We start from the raw sequence: 15,233 nt of genomic DNA, 5'->3' as shown, positions 1-15,233 counted from the left end.
TGCAGCACCTCCAATAATTAAGTACTATCAATAATTGCATATTAATTAATTTAATATCCATTATTATTAATTAACACGGTAATTAAATCCTTCCCGTAATTAACACACCACCTAGCAAAGTGGTCTGTCTTCACAGCCCTGGTGCACCGAGGGAGAGGGCTGCATGGGGAGCAGGGATGGAGCAGTGTGGCTGCCCCAGTGCTGGCGCTGGACCCCCCAGCTTGCCCCCACCAGCGGCTCCTGGTACCCATGGGGGCCTGGACCCCCCGGGGAACAGTGTGCAGCTCAACTGTGTCAGGAGGGCAAGTCATTTCTCGAAAGCAAGGAGCTCACAGGACATTTATTTTTATTTTATTATAAAAAAATACAGAATCCAAATGGGGCGGTGATCCGGTTTACCATCAGCACAACGTCGAGGACGAAAGCGGCGTGTCTAAGGACGAAGCTAGGCGGAATGGAGACCAACACGCAGAACCAGCACCAATGATGGGCTGCACCCAAGGGACACAGCCCGGCCACAGCGAAGCACCCCCAGCCCCCACCACCCCTCGCCGCGGCTGCTGGCCCCTGCCAGCCTTGCTGCCGCACTTCACTTTTCCACTCTCCCACAGTCGCTGTACACAATATAGATATTTATATATATAATTATATATATATATAAAAACACAGACCAAAGGCCAGGTTTTTGCCATCACTGCTCCCCCCACAAGCCAGCACCACGGCAGGTGGGTGCTGCCAGCTCCTTGTCAGAGCCCGGTGGGTGCTCAGCGCCCGGCTCGGTGGGTGCCCTCCCTCATCCCCTAGATAAACATGATGCTTTCGCTCGCCTTCGAGAACCACGACCTGGTCTGGACACACGGGGACAGGGACAGGACGGCAGGGAATGCGATTTTTTTTTTTTTTTTTTTTGTATTTTTTGGATGGTGGAGATGAGCTTATTGCGAGATTTCAGCTTCCTAGTCTAAAAAATAAAATAAAATAAACCCTTCCATAAAATTCATTCTCAACAATACATAAAAAAAAACCGCTCACAGTATAGCGCTGTATGTACAGGGACGGAGCCCCCACTGGTGTGTCCCCCCCACTGCTGGAAGGGGCTGGGGTGCGCTTGGAAAAGGCGCCCACAGGAGGGGCTTCAGCTTGGCCTGAGCCCATCGCTGTCATCCCCCGGGACCACTGACCCCCTGGGGCGTGGGGGGGCTCTGCAGGACAGGAACAGGACCCCCCTAGGTGGGACAGCCCCCGATTTAAGGCGAGGAGGGGTCGGGCCCTGGGGGCTGCTGGGGGACCCCTCCGTGGGGACCTGCCACCCCTGGGGGCAGGGCCAACCTCAGCTCGGGAGGTTCAGGGTAGGGGGTGTCTTATTAATGCAAAGAAGGAAAAGGAAAAAAAAAAAAAAATAAATCCCCGTGCCCAGCCCCAGAACCCCAGAACATCCCCAGCTGGGGATGCCAGCAGCAGCCAGGGGATGAAGGGGTGACCACGGGGAATGCCGCGATGGTCCTGCATGCGGCTGCCGGCCCACCCCATGGGGGGTCTTGTCCCCCCATGGCATCAGGGGGGGATGCTGTGCAGAGCAGAAGGCTGCGGAGGAGGAAAAACCTGCCCCAGGGGCAGCGCTGGGCCAGCACGCTCCTCCTGCCCAGCAAGATCAGCCCTGCCAGGGACGGGGGCTCCAGCCCCCAACCCTCGGAGCGACCCCAGCTGCTGGATGAGCCCGGCCCGCCGGCTCCCAGCACCCCCGGTGCCCCCCATGCCAGCCGTCCCCGCTGCTCCCCTCGGGTACCTCCAGGTTGCTTTGCTGCTCACCGAGCTGCCCCAGGGTCCCCTGGGGACAGTGGTGACATCCGTGGCACGAGCGGTGGGGATGGGGTCACCCTGCCGGGTGCTCAGCGGGGGCTTGTGTCTGTCCAGGCCCCGCATCCCCGTGGCACAGGGGGGGCAGGGGAAGCGCGGTGGGGCTGGCACAGCTGCAGTGTCCTGTGGCCGCAGCGATGGCCAGAGCGGGAAGGAGTCTGTGACAACGGAGCAGTCGGCACCATCGCTGGCGTCCGTCTCTCCCAGCATCCCGGCACTGCCCGTGGCTCTGCCCATGGCTAGGCAAGGCCACGGTGCTGTAGCCACAGTGGCCAGGGGCTCAGTGGGATGGGGCTGAGCCTGGCCCCGTGCAGGTCAGTCTGATACGGGGAAGCCTGGACTGAAACAACCCAGCAAATAAAAATAAAAATCTTTTTTCTTTAAAAAACAAACAAACAAAAAAAACCCCAACCCCAAAAACCCCTCAAAACAAAATAACGAGGACTCTATATTTGGTCTAGAAATGTAAAAAGCGACATCCCACAGGGAGGGCCGGCGCTGAGTGAGCCGCAGCACAGGGACGGGAGCTTTCAGCGTGCACCAGGATCCATCCTGCCGGGCAGACCTTCCCCATCCCCCATGCTACGCCCTGGCGTGGTGGCCGTGCGAAGATGGGGACTTCAGGCGGCGGCAGGATCCAGGTGAGCTTCTGGTCAGCAGCACCAACCCTCCACACCGGCAACCTCCCCAGGCACTGTCCTGCTGCCGCAGGAGCCACGGCTTGAAGGCGATTCAGGGTGGCCAGGATCCGTCCCCGGGCTGCTCCTTCCCTGCAGAGCCCACTCCCTGGCACGTCAGTGTCGGTGCTACGAGGCCAGGAGCGTCCAGACGACGGGTACCACCACGAGCACAGTGTGCGGGACCCTGAGGCTGCAGCAGGAGTTGTTGCTGGTGAAAATGGGCTCCGGGGACTCGTAGAGGGAATCGTCTGCAGAAGGGAAGAGAGAAGCAGGTGTCAGCCCTGGCAGAAGGGCAGCGATGCTTGGCACCCCAGGGGTTGGGGGCCTTGGATGCTACTGATGCAGCAGCAGCCCCCACAGCAAGGAGCTGGGTACCAATCCTCCCCCGCCCCCCCAAATCCTTGCACCACCCCCAGGACCTGAAACAGGGACACCAGCACGCAGCTCCAGTAGCCCTGTGCGATGGGGCCAGGCAGTACAGGGATGCTGGGGGTGGGCGAGGGCACAGGGCGCTCCGGGTCCTGCCCTCTAAATGGGATTAGGCAGCGTTGCATCCCATCTTCTCCTAAGCCCCCCTGACAGCCCATGTGCCAGAAGTGGGTGCCATTGTGCGACGGGGATTATCTGCGGCAGCCAGGGTGGCTTGGATGTGGCTGGGGATGGACCAGCCCACATGCGACAGGGGTACCCACTTGCCAAAAGCCTGGTGGTCCTGCAGGCAAACCCCAAGCCCAGAGCACATGGGGGAACAAGTTAAATGATGGCTAAAGCTGTTAAGCTCCCCAGGCTTGGCTTGCTCACGTTTGTTATGGGATTACAGATTTTTATGCAACCAGAGCCAGGAAAAGCAGAGTCTGGTGCTGGCTGGGGATGCTTCATCCCTCCATACACCTGGCCCATCCATTCCTCCTGTCCTGGAAGGTCCCTGTGTGGGGACCCCGAGACTGGGGTCTGCCCATGCTGGGCATTTGTGATTGAGAAGTTTCAAGGACTCATCCTGGGGCCAGACCCAACCGAGGGGTGTCCAGCCCGGGAAGCCCCTGGAGCAAAGCCCCTCTCCCCGAGCAGCACAACAGCAGCCCTTCCTCCCTGTGAAGCACTGGCATAATAAAATCCTGATATTATTAAAATACTAAAAAATAGTATCAGAAGATATTTTTCCCCCCCTATTATGCCCTAGTCCTGAACAAAACAGAATGATTTTTTACAGATGGTTTCATTATATTGGATTTTATTTTAAAGCCATGCAAATAAAAAAAAGAAAGACATCCTTTTAAATGGTGACATTTCGTAGGCACTCTTCCCCAGGGAGAGCTGCTGCCATTTGCTAATTACACGTTAACAGGAGAAGAAAATTATTAATTTGTTTTTTTAAATGGCTGAGTTATTTGATTCTGAAAAGTAGCCACTGTGCAGAGATCATTATTATTTCCCCCCCCCCCCCCCCCCCCATCTGAAACTTGGTGACAAATGTCCACCACACAGGCAATGTGCCCACTGCTGTCCAGACACTGCTGGGATGGCTCCGGCAGGGCTGTGGGCACCATCCCCATCCCTGTCACGGTGCTACCCAGGTGGGACCCGGGGTACCCCATCCCCCTCCACAGTTCCCACTCCCTGGGACCACCAGCCACCAAGAGCATCACCCTCGCCCCATGGGACAGGACTGGCCCCCTGGGCTCCACAGTCCCCACTCCCTGGGACCACCAGCCACCAAGAGCATCACCCTCGCCCCATGGGACAGGACCGGTCCCCTGGGCCACCCCAGCTCACTTACTTGTTGGCCGAACATAAACCTTCAGCTTCAGGCAGGGCCTGTCCACCATGTTTGGGGGGGATGCGGCTGCAGAGAAAAGGGGAAAGAAGGCAGCAGATTAGGGGGGGGGCAGCAGCTCAGGCCCCACCATGGGGATGGAGCAGAGCCCGGCTCAGGGCAGGGACCAACCTCAAGGACCCACCTCAAGGACCCCCCCAAGGGTGCACCACAAGCCCCTGTGGCACAGCCAAGATGCCTGGGGTGTGGTGGCAAGATGGGTGGCCACATCCAGCCCCACCGCATGGGACCGGTGAAAGGGGGGTCCGAGCCGGAACTGGGACAGCCCCCACACAGGGTTTTTCAGCTCATGGTGTCACTGAACCTCAAAAGCCTTCCCTGGTGCAGCTCCAGCGGCAAACCCTGCTTGCTGAGCCCCATAGCAGGGCTGTTCCGGCTGCCCCCACCCTGGTGGGACATGGCAAGTGGGGGGAACATCCCGCATGATAAGCTGGGTCCGGGGCCCCTCCTGGGGTGGGGGGTCAGATAAATGCTGGAGCAGCATCAAACATGGACCACAAGACGCTCTGCTGGAGAGGCTCCCTAGAGCATCACCTTGGGCAGAGGGATACTGGGGGGCCCAGCACCTGCCTGCCCTGGGGAGAAGCCCCCTGAACTGGGGGGCCACATCCTGTGGGGAACTTAGAACAAGGGGGATGGGGACTGAGCTAACACAGCATCCCCAACACAACAGATCCCTTAGCCACCCACCTGCCTGAATTTATAGAGGGGGTGAGGGGTGGGGCTGCCCCTGCCCCATCCCAGGTGAGCCCAGTGAAGGGCCCCTGATGGTCCCAGCACAGCTGGAGCTTCCCTCTGGGGGCAGGGGACAATGGCACGAGTGGCTTTTGTCCCCGTTGTGGCGGGCTGCAAGCACACAGGCAGGGCTGCGCAGCTCTCCCTCAACAGGCAAAATGAGGATAAAGCCACAGAATAAAAATAATACTCATTGGGAGAGAGAAAGGGAGTAATTGCAATAATTATCTCGGTGAAAGTCCCCTCTCAATATGAGAAAATGTGATTTTTATATATATGTTTTTAAAGGAATTTAATTTGCTTTTCTCTTTTTTTTTTTTTTTAATTAAAGAAGGGGAGAGAGCATTATTCGCAATAAAGTTTAATTTCATCTAGAAGAAGGGGGAACCAGGATGCCACTCACAGGAGAGGTGGCAGCAAGGGGCCAGCCTGGGCACAGGTGGTCCCCTCCAGCAGCACCAGGCCACCCCCACCCCTCCCCTCTGGCACTCGGGGGGGGGCATGGCAGGGTCCCCGGCACCGATTGTGACACACAGGTCACTCCGCTGCTCTGCCAGACCCATCCAATTGATTTTTACCAAATAAAACCGTGGGGCAGCTGCAGAGGGGCCATCAGCTTGGGCAGGTCCCTGCCCCCCTCATCCCCACTTGGCCCCTCTCTGCACCCTGGAGCTGCGCAACCACCTCGTGCACCCCAGCCCTCCCCCCCTGGGATGGGGGCCATGCACCCCCAGCCCCCTCAAAAGCCGCATCCAGCCCCTGCACCCCGGTCAGCATCTCGCCCGCACCGGCAGCGCTCCCAGGGGAACGGGCAGGGGAACGGGCGCAGCGCCGGTCATTTCGGGGAGCCACTAGGGATGTTGCAGAGCCCCCACGGCTGGGGTTTATTTTTCCTTTTCCTTTTTCTTTCCCTCCCTGGCGCTCCACCACACCCAGGGAAGAAGGTCACGCCAGCTGCACCCGACGCCCGCCACGCCGTGCTGTGCCATGCCGTGCCGTGCCATGGGCATCCTGCAGCAGCTCCGGGCACCGTCTTGGTCCCCTGGGCCACCCCATGCCCTTGACCCAGCACGGGGAGCACGAGTGCGTCCCCGTGCCTGCGAGGTTAATGGCATTCCAATTTGCGAGCTCGAGGAGGAGGTAATTTCTTTTCTTTCATGTCTGCTAAATACGGTTCCTCAAAGAGGCATAATTTCTAATGTTCCGCATGACATGAATTCTAACCGGTTTAGCAATGATCAGCTTCACCATTTACTTCTGTGTAATCTCTCCCTAACGACATTAAAAATAAAATAAAATAAAATAAAATAAAACGGGGGGGTGGGGGGGTGGGGGGGAAGACAGAGTTGTAGATGCAGTTATTTCACGAGTGACATTTTACAGAGGGAGAGGGAGAGGGGGGAAAAATGGTAATTTAATATAGATAAAAGGAACAAATTAAGTGGGCTGAAAACAGATGCTTTAGGAAAAAGGGGGAGAAATAATAAGGCAGATAAGCATGCTGGCTGGCTCCTGTGCGAGAAGAGAGGCATCCCTGTCTCCCTGTGACACCGTTGAGTGCTTGGGGGTCATGGTTTCTCTTTTCTTTTTTTTTTCTTTTCTTTTTTTTTACCATTTTATTGATTGCCAGACTCCCAGCACCTGATCCGAGCCCCATTAGCTTATTTTTCCATGGCTCTGGCGGGCTCCCAAGGAAGCCGGTCTGGCTCCTCTCCCCCTCCGCTGCCCTGGCCCCCGCGCCCGGTGGCTCCGGAGGCAGAAATCCAACGAGGGACCAGATCTGCTGCATCTCAGGGGGCGGCCCATCCTGCACCCAGCGCCCAGGCGCCTGCAGAAAAGTTTCCCCTGGCGTGGGTCGGCCAGCTTGGGCTTCATCTGTTGGGTGAGAAAGGGGAGCGCAGCCCCAGGAGAGCACAGGAATACACAGAGGGTGGGAATACCTGGGAGAGGACGAGAATACACGTCCACTGCCCCAGTGCAGCACCTTTACCGGTGCCTGGTGGTGGTCCCATGGGGATGGCATCAGCGTCCCCATCATCCTGCAGTCCCAGGGATGTCCCAGTCACTCTCACGGCCACCCCATGCCCACGGCTGTGACTCAGCCCCGACGAAGGGTTTCGGCACCAGGCATGCACTGGTCGGAACCTCTGCCTTGAGCTGGACGTGTCAATGCTGCCAGCACAAAGGCGTGGCTGGGTCTGGGGGCTTCGCAGCATTTTGGGTCACCAACGCAAACCGTCAGCATCTGGGTCCAGCCTGCACCACGGGGTGATGCGGGGGACCCCCACCGTCCCCCGCCCCACCATCCCTGTGGTGACCTGTACTCACAGATGTAGTAATACTCATGGCCGGGTCTGAACTCGAAGCCCAGCGAGAAGGGGGTGAAGAGCTGGAACTTCTCCGAAAACTTGAGGGGCCCGTTGGGGGAGTCGGGCCGGTTGCACTCCCAGCGCTTGAAGCCTCTCTGCCGGTGGTCGCAGGACGCATGCCCCTCGTAGTTGACCATGTAGAGGATGTAGCGTTCCATCCGCTCAGGCAGCGGCTCCTCGTAGTGTGGGCAGTAGATGTCCAGGTAGTCGTTGATGCTCACTTCCACCGTGTAGTCCCCGCGGTGAAACCTGCGGGAGAAGCTGGCGTCAGTGGGACCACGTTTCACCAGATCCCACCGTGGGGATGCCAGAAGCCCAGGTTGACCGTGACCCAGAGCCTGATCCAGCCCAGCTGTGCACCACTCTCCCCTCCCCATCTCCCCCTTCCAGGCACCCCAGCCCCCTGCCCACCCCAATATCCCCATTAACCGACGAGATTAACCCAGAGACTCCGTTTTATGCCCCATAAACCAGCGCCACTTGGTAGTAAGTCGCAAAAAGAATCATTATTCACAGCGATACCATCGAAGCGTTGGCATTGCTGCAGCTGTGCGCTGCAATCCCAGTGTAATTTGCGTTTCTGGCACTGATTATCTGAGAGATTAAGGGATTAGCGGTGCTGGAGAACTCCATGGCACATGCCGGCAGCTCCTGTCTGGCAGCTGCGCCCCCCCCTTCCCGGCTCCTCAGGGCGACACCTGCAACCCCCCCATCCCCAAACTGCACCCAGTGGGGGGATGCTGCAGACCCCGGCCGCAGCTGATGAAGCTCGCCGGCCAAACTCACCGGCTCCCCCAGGACCCAGCCTGGCAGCTTGGCTTCCCCCTGGCTCCACGTTGAGCACGTTTTCTTTGCTAATTAATTTGAGGCTCCTGGGGCACGACCCTCCTGCCAGCAGAAAGCCCCCGCCTCAGCGTGACCAGGGATGGGGCACGTCCCACGGCTCCAGGGGCAGCGCTCCAGCATCCCGAGGAGCAGCCCCGCATCGCCACAGCTCGGCCCAGGGATGGCCAGTGGCTGGAGTGGATGGGCTAGGATGGGATGGTGGCCACCCACCCCCAGCCACCCCACAGCAGCACCCCAGGGCTCCCCGACGTCCCCTGCGCCCACCTGAGTCTCTGGCAGCTGCAAGCAGGGCTGAGACCGGCTCAAACTCATCACACGGGATGCAGCGAACCGCTGGCGGTGGCAGAGGGTGACCCAAAAGGCACCCGGCACCCCAAAAAGGGAAGGGGGGACCGAAGATGGGAGGCTGGGAGGGGGGGGGGCTACTCCTCCAGCCTCACCGGAGCAGCTGACGGATGGCATCGAGCCCCCATCCACCTCATTACCTGCTTCATAAGCACTCTGATCACACAGGGAAATACGCTAATTAAGGAGAAGGGTTTTTCTCTCTCTCCTTCTCTCTCCTTTCCCGAGTCAGTTGTGCCAACCCTGCCCCTGGCAAGGTAACATTTTAAAATGTAAAATTAATACAAAGGGCTAGGATTTACTGGGAAACAATTTTCAAACGCACACACAAAACAATAAATTTTTTTAAAAAAAAAATTTAAAAACCCCCTCTTCTCTCTGCCTTTTATTTTTAAAAAAATTATTTATTTTAATGATTGTTATTAAAGCTCAAGCAAAGGCGATTGTAACAGGAGGGCTCATGCTTACCAGGGGAATAATAATAATAATTATGGGGTTTTTTTGGGGAAAAAAAAAAAATCAACTAACTCCAAGGGCCTTTGCTGGACTGACAAATTGCTGAATTAAAGCTGATTAGCTGTGATAAATGGCACAGACAGAGACAGGCGCTGGTGGGGGCTGCGAGGAGGGGTCACCCTCTGCTGGGGGGGACGGTGGGTGCTGGGGAGCCATGGGGACCCCCGGCACGGTGCACCCCCGCAGGCGGGGGGCCCTGGGCTTGCCCCACAGCCCCACCGAGTGTGGGCAAGCCCCCTGTACCCAACCTGGCTGCTGCCCTTTGGTGTCCCCACCCCCCCCCACCTGCGAGCCCCCCGTCCTGCCCAGCCCAGCGCTCTCGGGGTCCCAAGGCACAAAGCTGGGTTAAAAGCTCAGAGCAGGCTTTCGGGGGCATGGGGGTGGGGTGGGGGGCTCCAGCCTTGTCCCCATCCCCGTCCCCACCCTGTGGCACAGGCGACCCCAGTGGGATGGGACGGGCAGGGGACACCCCCAGCTGCCATTGCCGGACACCTGCACCCCAGCCCAGACCCTCCTGCATCCCCCCAAGTGCCGGGGGGGCACCGGGGCTGCCCAGACACTGTGTTCGGTGAGCGGGCAGGGGCTGGGGCACTGACACCCCCAGGCTGCGCGTCCCCAGGTGCCACATGACTTTGTCTCGGCTCTGCCCTGGCTTGCTTTGCCAGAAAACCTTCACGTCTCCATTTCCCCCCACGGATTCACCCCCGCCACTACCACATTTCTGCCTGATCAAATATTCCCTCCCTGCCAGCTCTGCCCAACGCGGCCACACGCGATGGGGGCCCAAAGCAGCTGCTCGGTGGGAGCGTGGCTGTGCCTCAGCACCGGGCACCGTGGTCCTGGCACACCGGGCACCATGACCCTGGCACACTGGGCACCGCGGTCCTGGCACACCAGGCACCAAGGCTGTGGCACGCTGGGCACCGCAGTCCTGGCACGCCAGGCACCATGACCCTGGCACACCAGTCACTGTGGCCCTGGCACACTGGGCACCGCACCCCTGGCACACCATGCACTGTGGCTGTGGCACACTGGGCACTGCAGCTGTGGCACACTGGGCACCACAGTCATGACACACCAGGCATCACGGTCGTGGCACACTGGGCGCCATGTCCCTGGCACACTGGGCACCGCGGTCCTGGCACACCGGGCAAAGCCCAGCACAGGCGGGGCAGGGAGGCAGCAGCCGGCACGGGGCAGGGGCTTATTCAGGGGTGCCCCAGGGAGGGGGATGCAGGGGTGGAGGGACATGGGAATGGGGGTCCGTGCCACTGTGCCAGGCATGGGGCAGAGCACTTGGTGCCGGGACAGTGGCTCATGCTTTGTGCTCATTCCATCCTGGCTTGGGCACTGGGAATACCGACCTCTGCCCAGCTGCCACCACCTCATCCCGGCTGGTTTTACATCCCTCCAGCACCATCAGGCCGGTAACGGCACCGACAGCCTGAATCTGGGCGTTACCGGGACATCCCCACATCACAGGGTGCTCACCCCAAGTTCCTCCAGCGTAACCGCTCACAGCCGATCCCAGCAGAGCACCCGGCTCTGCTATGCCACCGGGACGCCAACACTGGACCAGCAAGGGAAGGAGGATGGATCCAGTAGGCAGCACCCCCAAAAGCATCCCCAACCTGAGCATGCATCACAGGCACGGGGTGTCCCTCGGCACGGAGCACCCGAGCGCACGGGGAGAGGCACCGGCGCCTGGACACGCTCAGATAACCGAATTTGCTCACAGAGGCGCGTGGCGGAGGCTCACGCCAAGCCAGCCCTGCGCGCACGCACGGAGCCGTCTGTTAATTTGTTATCGTTTAAGTCATTCAGTTCGCAAAATGTCAACAGCATTTTAAAAACCCGCCACCTGGAAAGCGCACTGTCGCCCCGTGTAATACCCGCAGCAGGGCTGCCAGGCCGCGCTAATTAAAATGAGTGGGATTTCAACTGTCTAAACGAGGCACATCGCTAATTCATCTGCTTCAAAACAGAAAAAAAAAAAAAAATTTAAAAAAATACGCCTTTCAGCAGGGCAGGGAAGGGCGAGCGGCTGGGGCTGAGCCGGGTGCCAGCAGCCCCCCTCTAGTCCCCCGGGTTCAGGGTGCTCCCCGTGAGCAGCCACATGCTTGCGGGAGCCACAGCTTTGCAAAATCCATCTGGGATCCCTTTGGGAGCTGCAGCAGGGATCTGGGTAGATCCCTGTGCCTGGCACACACCGCTCCACGCCGGGCATGTACCGCTTGGGCTGAGCCCCACGCCACAGTCCCTGCATCCCCATCTTGGACACGCACATGGTTTCTGCTCCCCATGGGTGCCAGCCTGGGGTGAGCAGGACAAGTCCCCACCGTCACTGAGACCTCAAGTCCCTGAGACACGGGGATACCAGCTCAGGGCAAATCCCTGGATCTTCAGTCCACCGGGAACTGCAGTCAGCAAGAAGGGCGACCTCCCCCTTGGCACCCCAAGAAATGCCAACTCACTACATTTTCCAGCCAAAGGAAAAACTCAGCTTTGAGCAAATCCAGGTTCCTGTTACTCCACCTGGAATTGCGCAGCCTCGGCCCCTCTTCGCAGAAGGGACACCACATCCCCCCACCCACAGAGCCAGGGCAGGTCCCCCTGCCACGCTCGGGGTGGGGGGCTGCGGCAGGCAGCCAGGTGATGCTCCATCCAGCAGCTCCTGGGTAATTCCCAACCCCTCGGCAGCCTGTGTTGAATATTTGGGAAAACAAACCATGGTTGTGCTCTGGAAGATGTGCCAGCGGCACGGCTGCACCCCGGGGCTCACCGCGGCCGCTCAGGAGTCAACAGTGGCAGCCACGGAGCCACCGGCATGGAGCAGCCCCCTGCCATGGGATGGCTTTGCTGGGAGAGGCTGGGGGCTCCCCCAGCGCCCCAGCCAGCCCTCGTTCGATGGCACGGAGCTCAGCAGGGGACAGGGTGGGTTTGCCTGTGGCTTGGGCTGCCTTTTCACGCCCTGCATGAACCAGAAAAACAGAAGGTGGGTGCCAGGCTGCACAGGGCTAGTGGGGTGTCTGGGGGTCACCGCAGTATTGGGTGCAGGACAGCCCCCACCCCTCTAGGACAGACACCAGGTCTGTGCCATGGCCAGGTTGATGCACACTGTGGCACAGGGCTGACGCCATCACCAGGGCTGATGCCATGGGATGGGGCTGATGCCATCACCACTGCTAAAGCCATCACTGGGGCTGATGCCATGGGATGGGGCTGAGGCCATGGGATGAGGCTGATGCCACCACCGGGGCTGATGCCATGGGATGGGGCTGATGCCATCACCGGTGCTAAAGCCATCACTGGGGCTGATGCCATGGGATGGGGCTGAGGCCATGGGATGAGGCTGATGCCACCACCGGGGCTGATGCCATGGGATGGGGCTGATGCCATCACCAGTGCTAAAGCCATCACTGGGGCTGATGCCATGGGATGGGGCTGAGGCCATGGGATGAGGCTGATGCCACCACCGGGGCTGATGCCATGGGATGGGGCTGATGCCATCACCAGTGCTAAAGCCATCACTGGGGCTGATGCCATGGGATGGGGCTGAGGCCATGGGATGAGGCTGATGCCACCACCGGGGCTGATGCCATGGGATGGGGCTGATGCTATGGGATGGGGCTGATGCCATCACCAGGGCTGATGCCATGGGATGGGGCTGATGCCTTGGGATGAGGCTGATGCCACCACCAGGGCTGATGCTGTGGTCCACCACAGCCACCGCAGTCCTGCTGACGGGCACAGAGCTTGCCCACCACCAAAGGGGTTAACGCGGGAGCTTTGTTTTTCCCTGACAGAGACGGATGGAGCAGCCTCCCCGCCTCACCCCGGCGGGATGTTACACTTGACAATTGACTACTCGCAGCTTTCAGCTCTGTCAGCTACCATTAAGGCTGGGATCCTGGCTAATTGGGTGCTTCATTAGGGGCATTCGTTACTGTTAGCAATGCCTGACAGCCGGGCCGGCTCTGCCAGCAGGGCAGGGGACAGGCAGGCTGTTCGGTGGGCTTGTGGCCCCTTTGCTGCCCCTCAGGCATAGGGGCTCTGCCCATGGTGCGGTGGAAACCCCTCAGGGACAGCCCACGGCCTCGCAGAGCACACTGTCCTTGGGACACCGTCACCATCCTTGGGACAGCCACAGCACCCTCCCGGCAGCGCTGCGGAGCTGGGGACGGCTGTGCCACACTCCCACTCTCCAGCACCCTGGGGTTCATCCTGGTGCCAGGACCCCCCACCCGCCGAGCCCGGTGCAGCAGCAGCCACCCCACCCTCCCCAGCTTTTGGTTTGTGTTTCATTGATAACTTTCCTGGTGCTGTCCCGTGCCTGCCCCTTGGCACAAGAGCAGGAATCCACTGGAGTGAAATTGCCTGGAATAACATACTGGGAGCTGCTGAAGCCCTCCCCTCCTCCTGTGGCACCCAAACCCTGCCCGTGTCCCCGTGTCACACCAGGCAGGGTGGCATCTCCATGCAGGAACCTGTTGGACATTCACCGCCGAGGGGAAAAAAATTCCGAGCGCCCATCCTGCAAATCCGTGCGCCAGTGGCATCCTCAGCCCGAGATGCTCAGCCCCCACAGGACAGAGCCAACCGGGGGGGGGCAAACCCTGCCTGCACCCAAACCCCTGTGGCTCTCCCGGCCCTGGGTCTGGGTGTCGCGAGACCCCAACCCTGGTCCCAGCCCCCCGCCGCTGCACCCAGTGCTGCAGTTTCCCCCCTGGGCAGCAGCAGCCCCCAAAACTCCCCAACAAGGGCAGCAACCCAGCGCAAGAACAAAGCGAATTCATCTCTCGGTCTCACAACACCCTGCAAGACCAGCCAGTGTCCCAAGGGTTAAATAATTCAGATTTTTCTTTCCTGAACAGCTTGAAAAGAGATATGATTGCGCTCGCTGAAATACGGGGGGGGGGGGGGGGGGGGAGGGGGGGGGGAAGGAGATATAATGGATGGAAAAGAGCTATTTAAGCTGAAGAACAGTGTTGGCACATAAACAAATGGGTATAAACTGGCCATGAATAAATTGAGGCTGGAAATTAGGAGGTTTGTAACCATCGGAGGAGTGAGGGGTTGGAAGGGGCTCACTGCGGCGGGGGCGGCGAGGCGAGGAGGGGGTTTGGGGCAGGGTGCTGCCAGTGCCAGGGTCCCAGGTGCAGGGGTCCCTGGGCTCCAAGGGCACCCGTCCTTGTGGGGCCTGGCACTGAGATACTTAAAATCTCCCTTATGCTTTCATCTCCTGAAATCTCCTTCATTCAAATAGTCACAGCATGATCAGGAGTAATAAGCCTATTACAGAGCAAAATAAAACACAGCAGCAGCACCCCCTCCCCGCCCCCCAAAACCAGCCCCCAACATCGCCTGCCGCCCTCTCGCTGTCTTTTAAACACAACCTGATGAAAATTCAGCTGAGGAGCGGCCAACGCCAGCCCCCCCGCCAGCATCCAGCCCCCCGCCAGCATCCATCGTGGCCCCTTCCCCCTCCCCCGGGAAATGGGCACAAAGCGGCTGTCGGTGCTGGGGGGGCAGCGGGGAATGGCCCCCGTGGGAGGAGGCGCTCGCCCGGCTCCGTTACGGCTCTTTTTTCCATTAATCCTGTTGCTCGGCTGGTTCCTGGCATGTCCGTAGCTGGCAATGGACTTCACGCCGGGAACGTTTAAGCTGCTTTTCCCATCTGTTTCTCTTGCTCCTTGGACAGCCAGCACCGCTGCGCCGCAGGGCTGAGCGCTGTCCCGCGGGATGCTGACGGCAGCGCCGGGCACGAGCGGGTGGGAGCTGGATGAGGCCATCGGGGGATTTTGGCCACGTGTTGGTCACAGCCTGAAGGCAGATTCGTTTTTCCCCCGCTCAAGAGCGGTCGCAGCGCTCAGGGCCAAAGAGGCAAAAGCAGGGTCCGGGAGGAGATGGAGCCAGATGCACCGGGGCACCTGGGTCCATCTGGTGTCAGTCCAGTGGGGTCGCGTGCCCCCCTGCTCCGCCGTCCCGCCAGTGCTCAGGTTTATTGTAACCGTCTTGGTAAAATGTTTTGCAGGGCCAGAGAGCGAGCGC

At 59.5% G+C, this 15,233-nt stretch overlaps 1 protein-coding gene across 1 annotated transcript in view; it reads right to left on the bottom strand.

The window, feature by feature from the left end:
* Window positions 1–319: 319 nt before the first annotated feature.
* The window catches only part of EFNA2 (ephrin A2), a 50,159-nt gene continuing 35,245 nt past the window's right edge, over window positions 320–15,233 (bottom strand). Inside the window, exons 2-4 of the mRNA XM_055806898.1 lie at window positions 7,435–7,724; window positions 4,315–4,380; window positions 320–2,785 (exon numbers count right to left, since the gene is read on the bottom strand). Coding sequence (XP_055662873.1) covers window positions 2,664–2,785; window positions 4,315–4,380; window positions 7,435–7,724 — 478 coding nt within the window. The 3' untranslated portion in view covers window positions 320–2,663. The remainder of the gene's footprint in view (window positions 2,786–4,314; window positions 4,381–7,434; window positions 7,725–15,233) is intronic.

Source organism: Falco peregrinus, chromosome 5 (assembly GCF_023634155.1).
Source record: "Falco peregrinus isolate bFalPer1 chromosome 5, bFalPer1.pri, whole genome shotgun sequence".
NCBI classification, from domain to species: Eukaryota; Metazoa; Chordata; class Aves; order Falconiformes; family Falconidae; genus Falco; species Falco peregrinus.
Note: the sequence above shows the minus strand (reverse complement) of the source record. Positions and strands in the feature narration are given on the sequence as shown.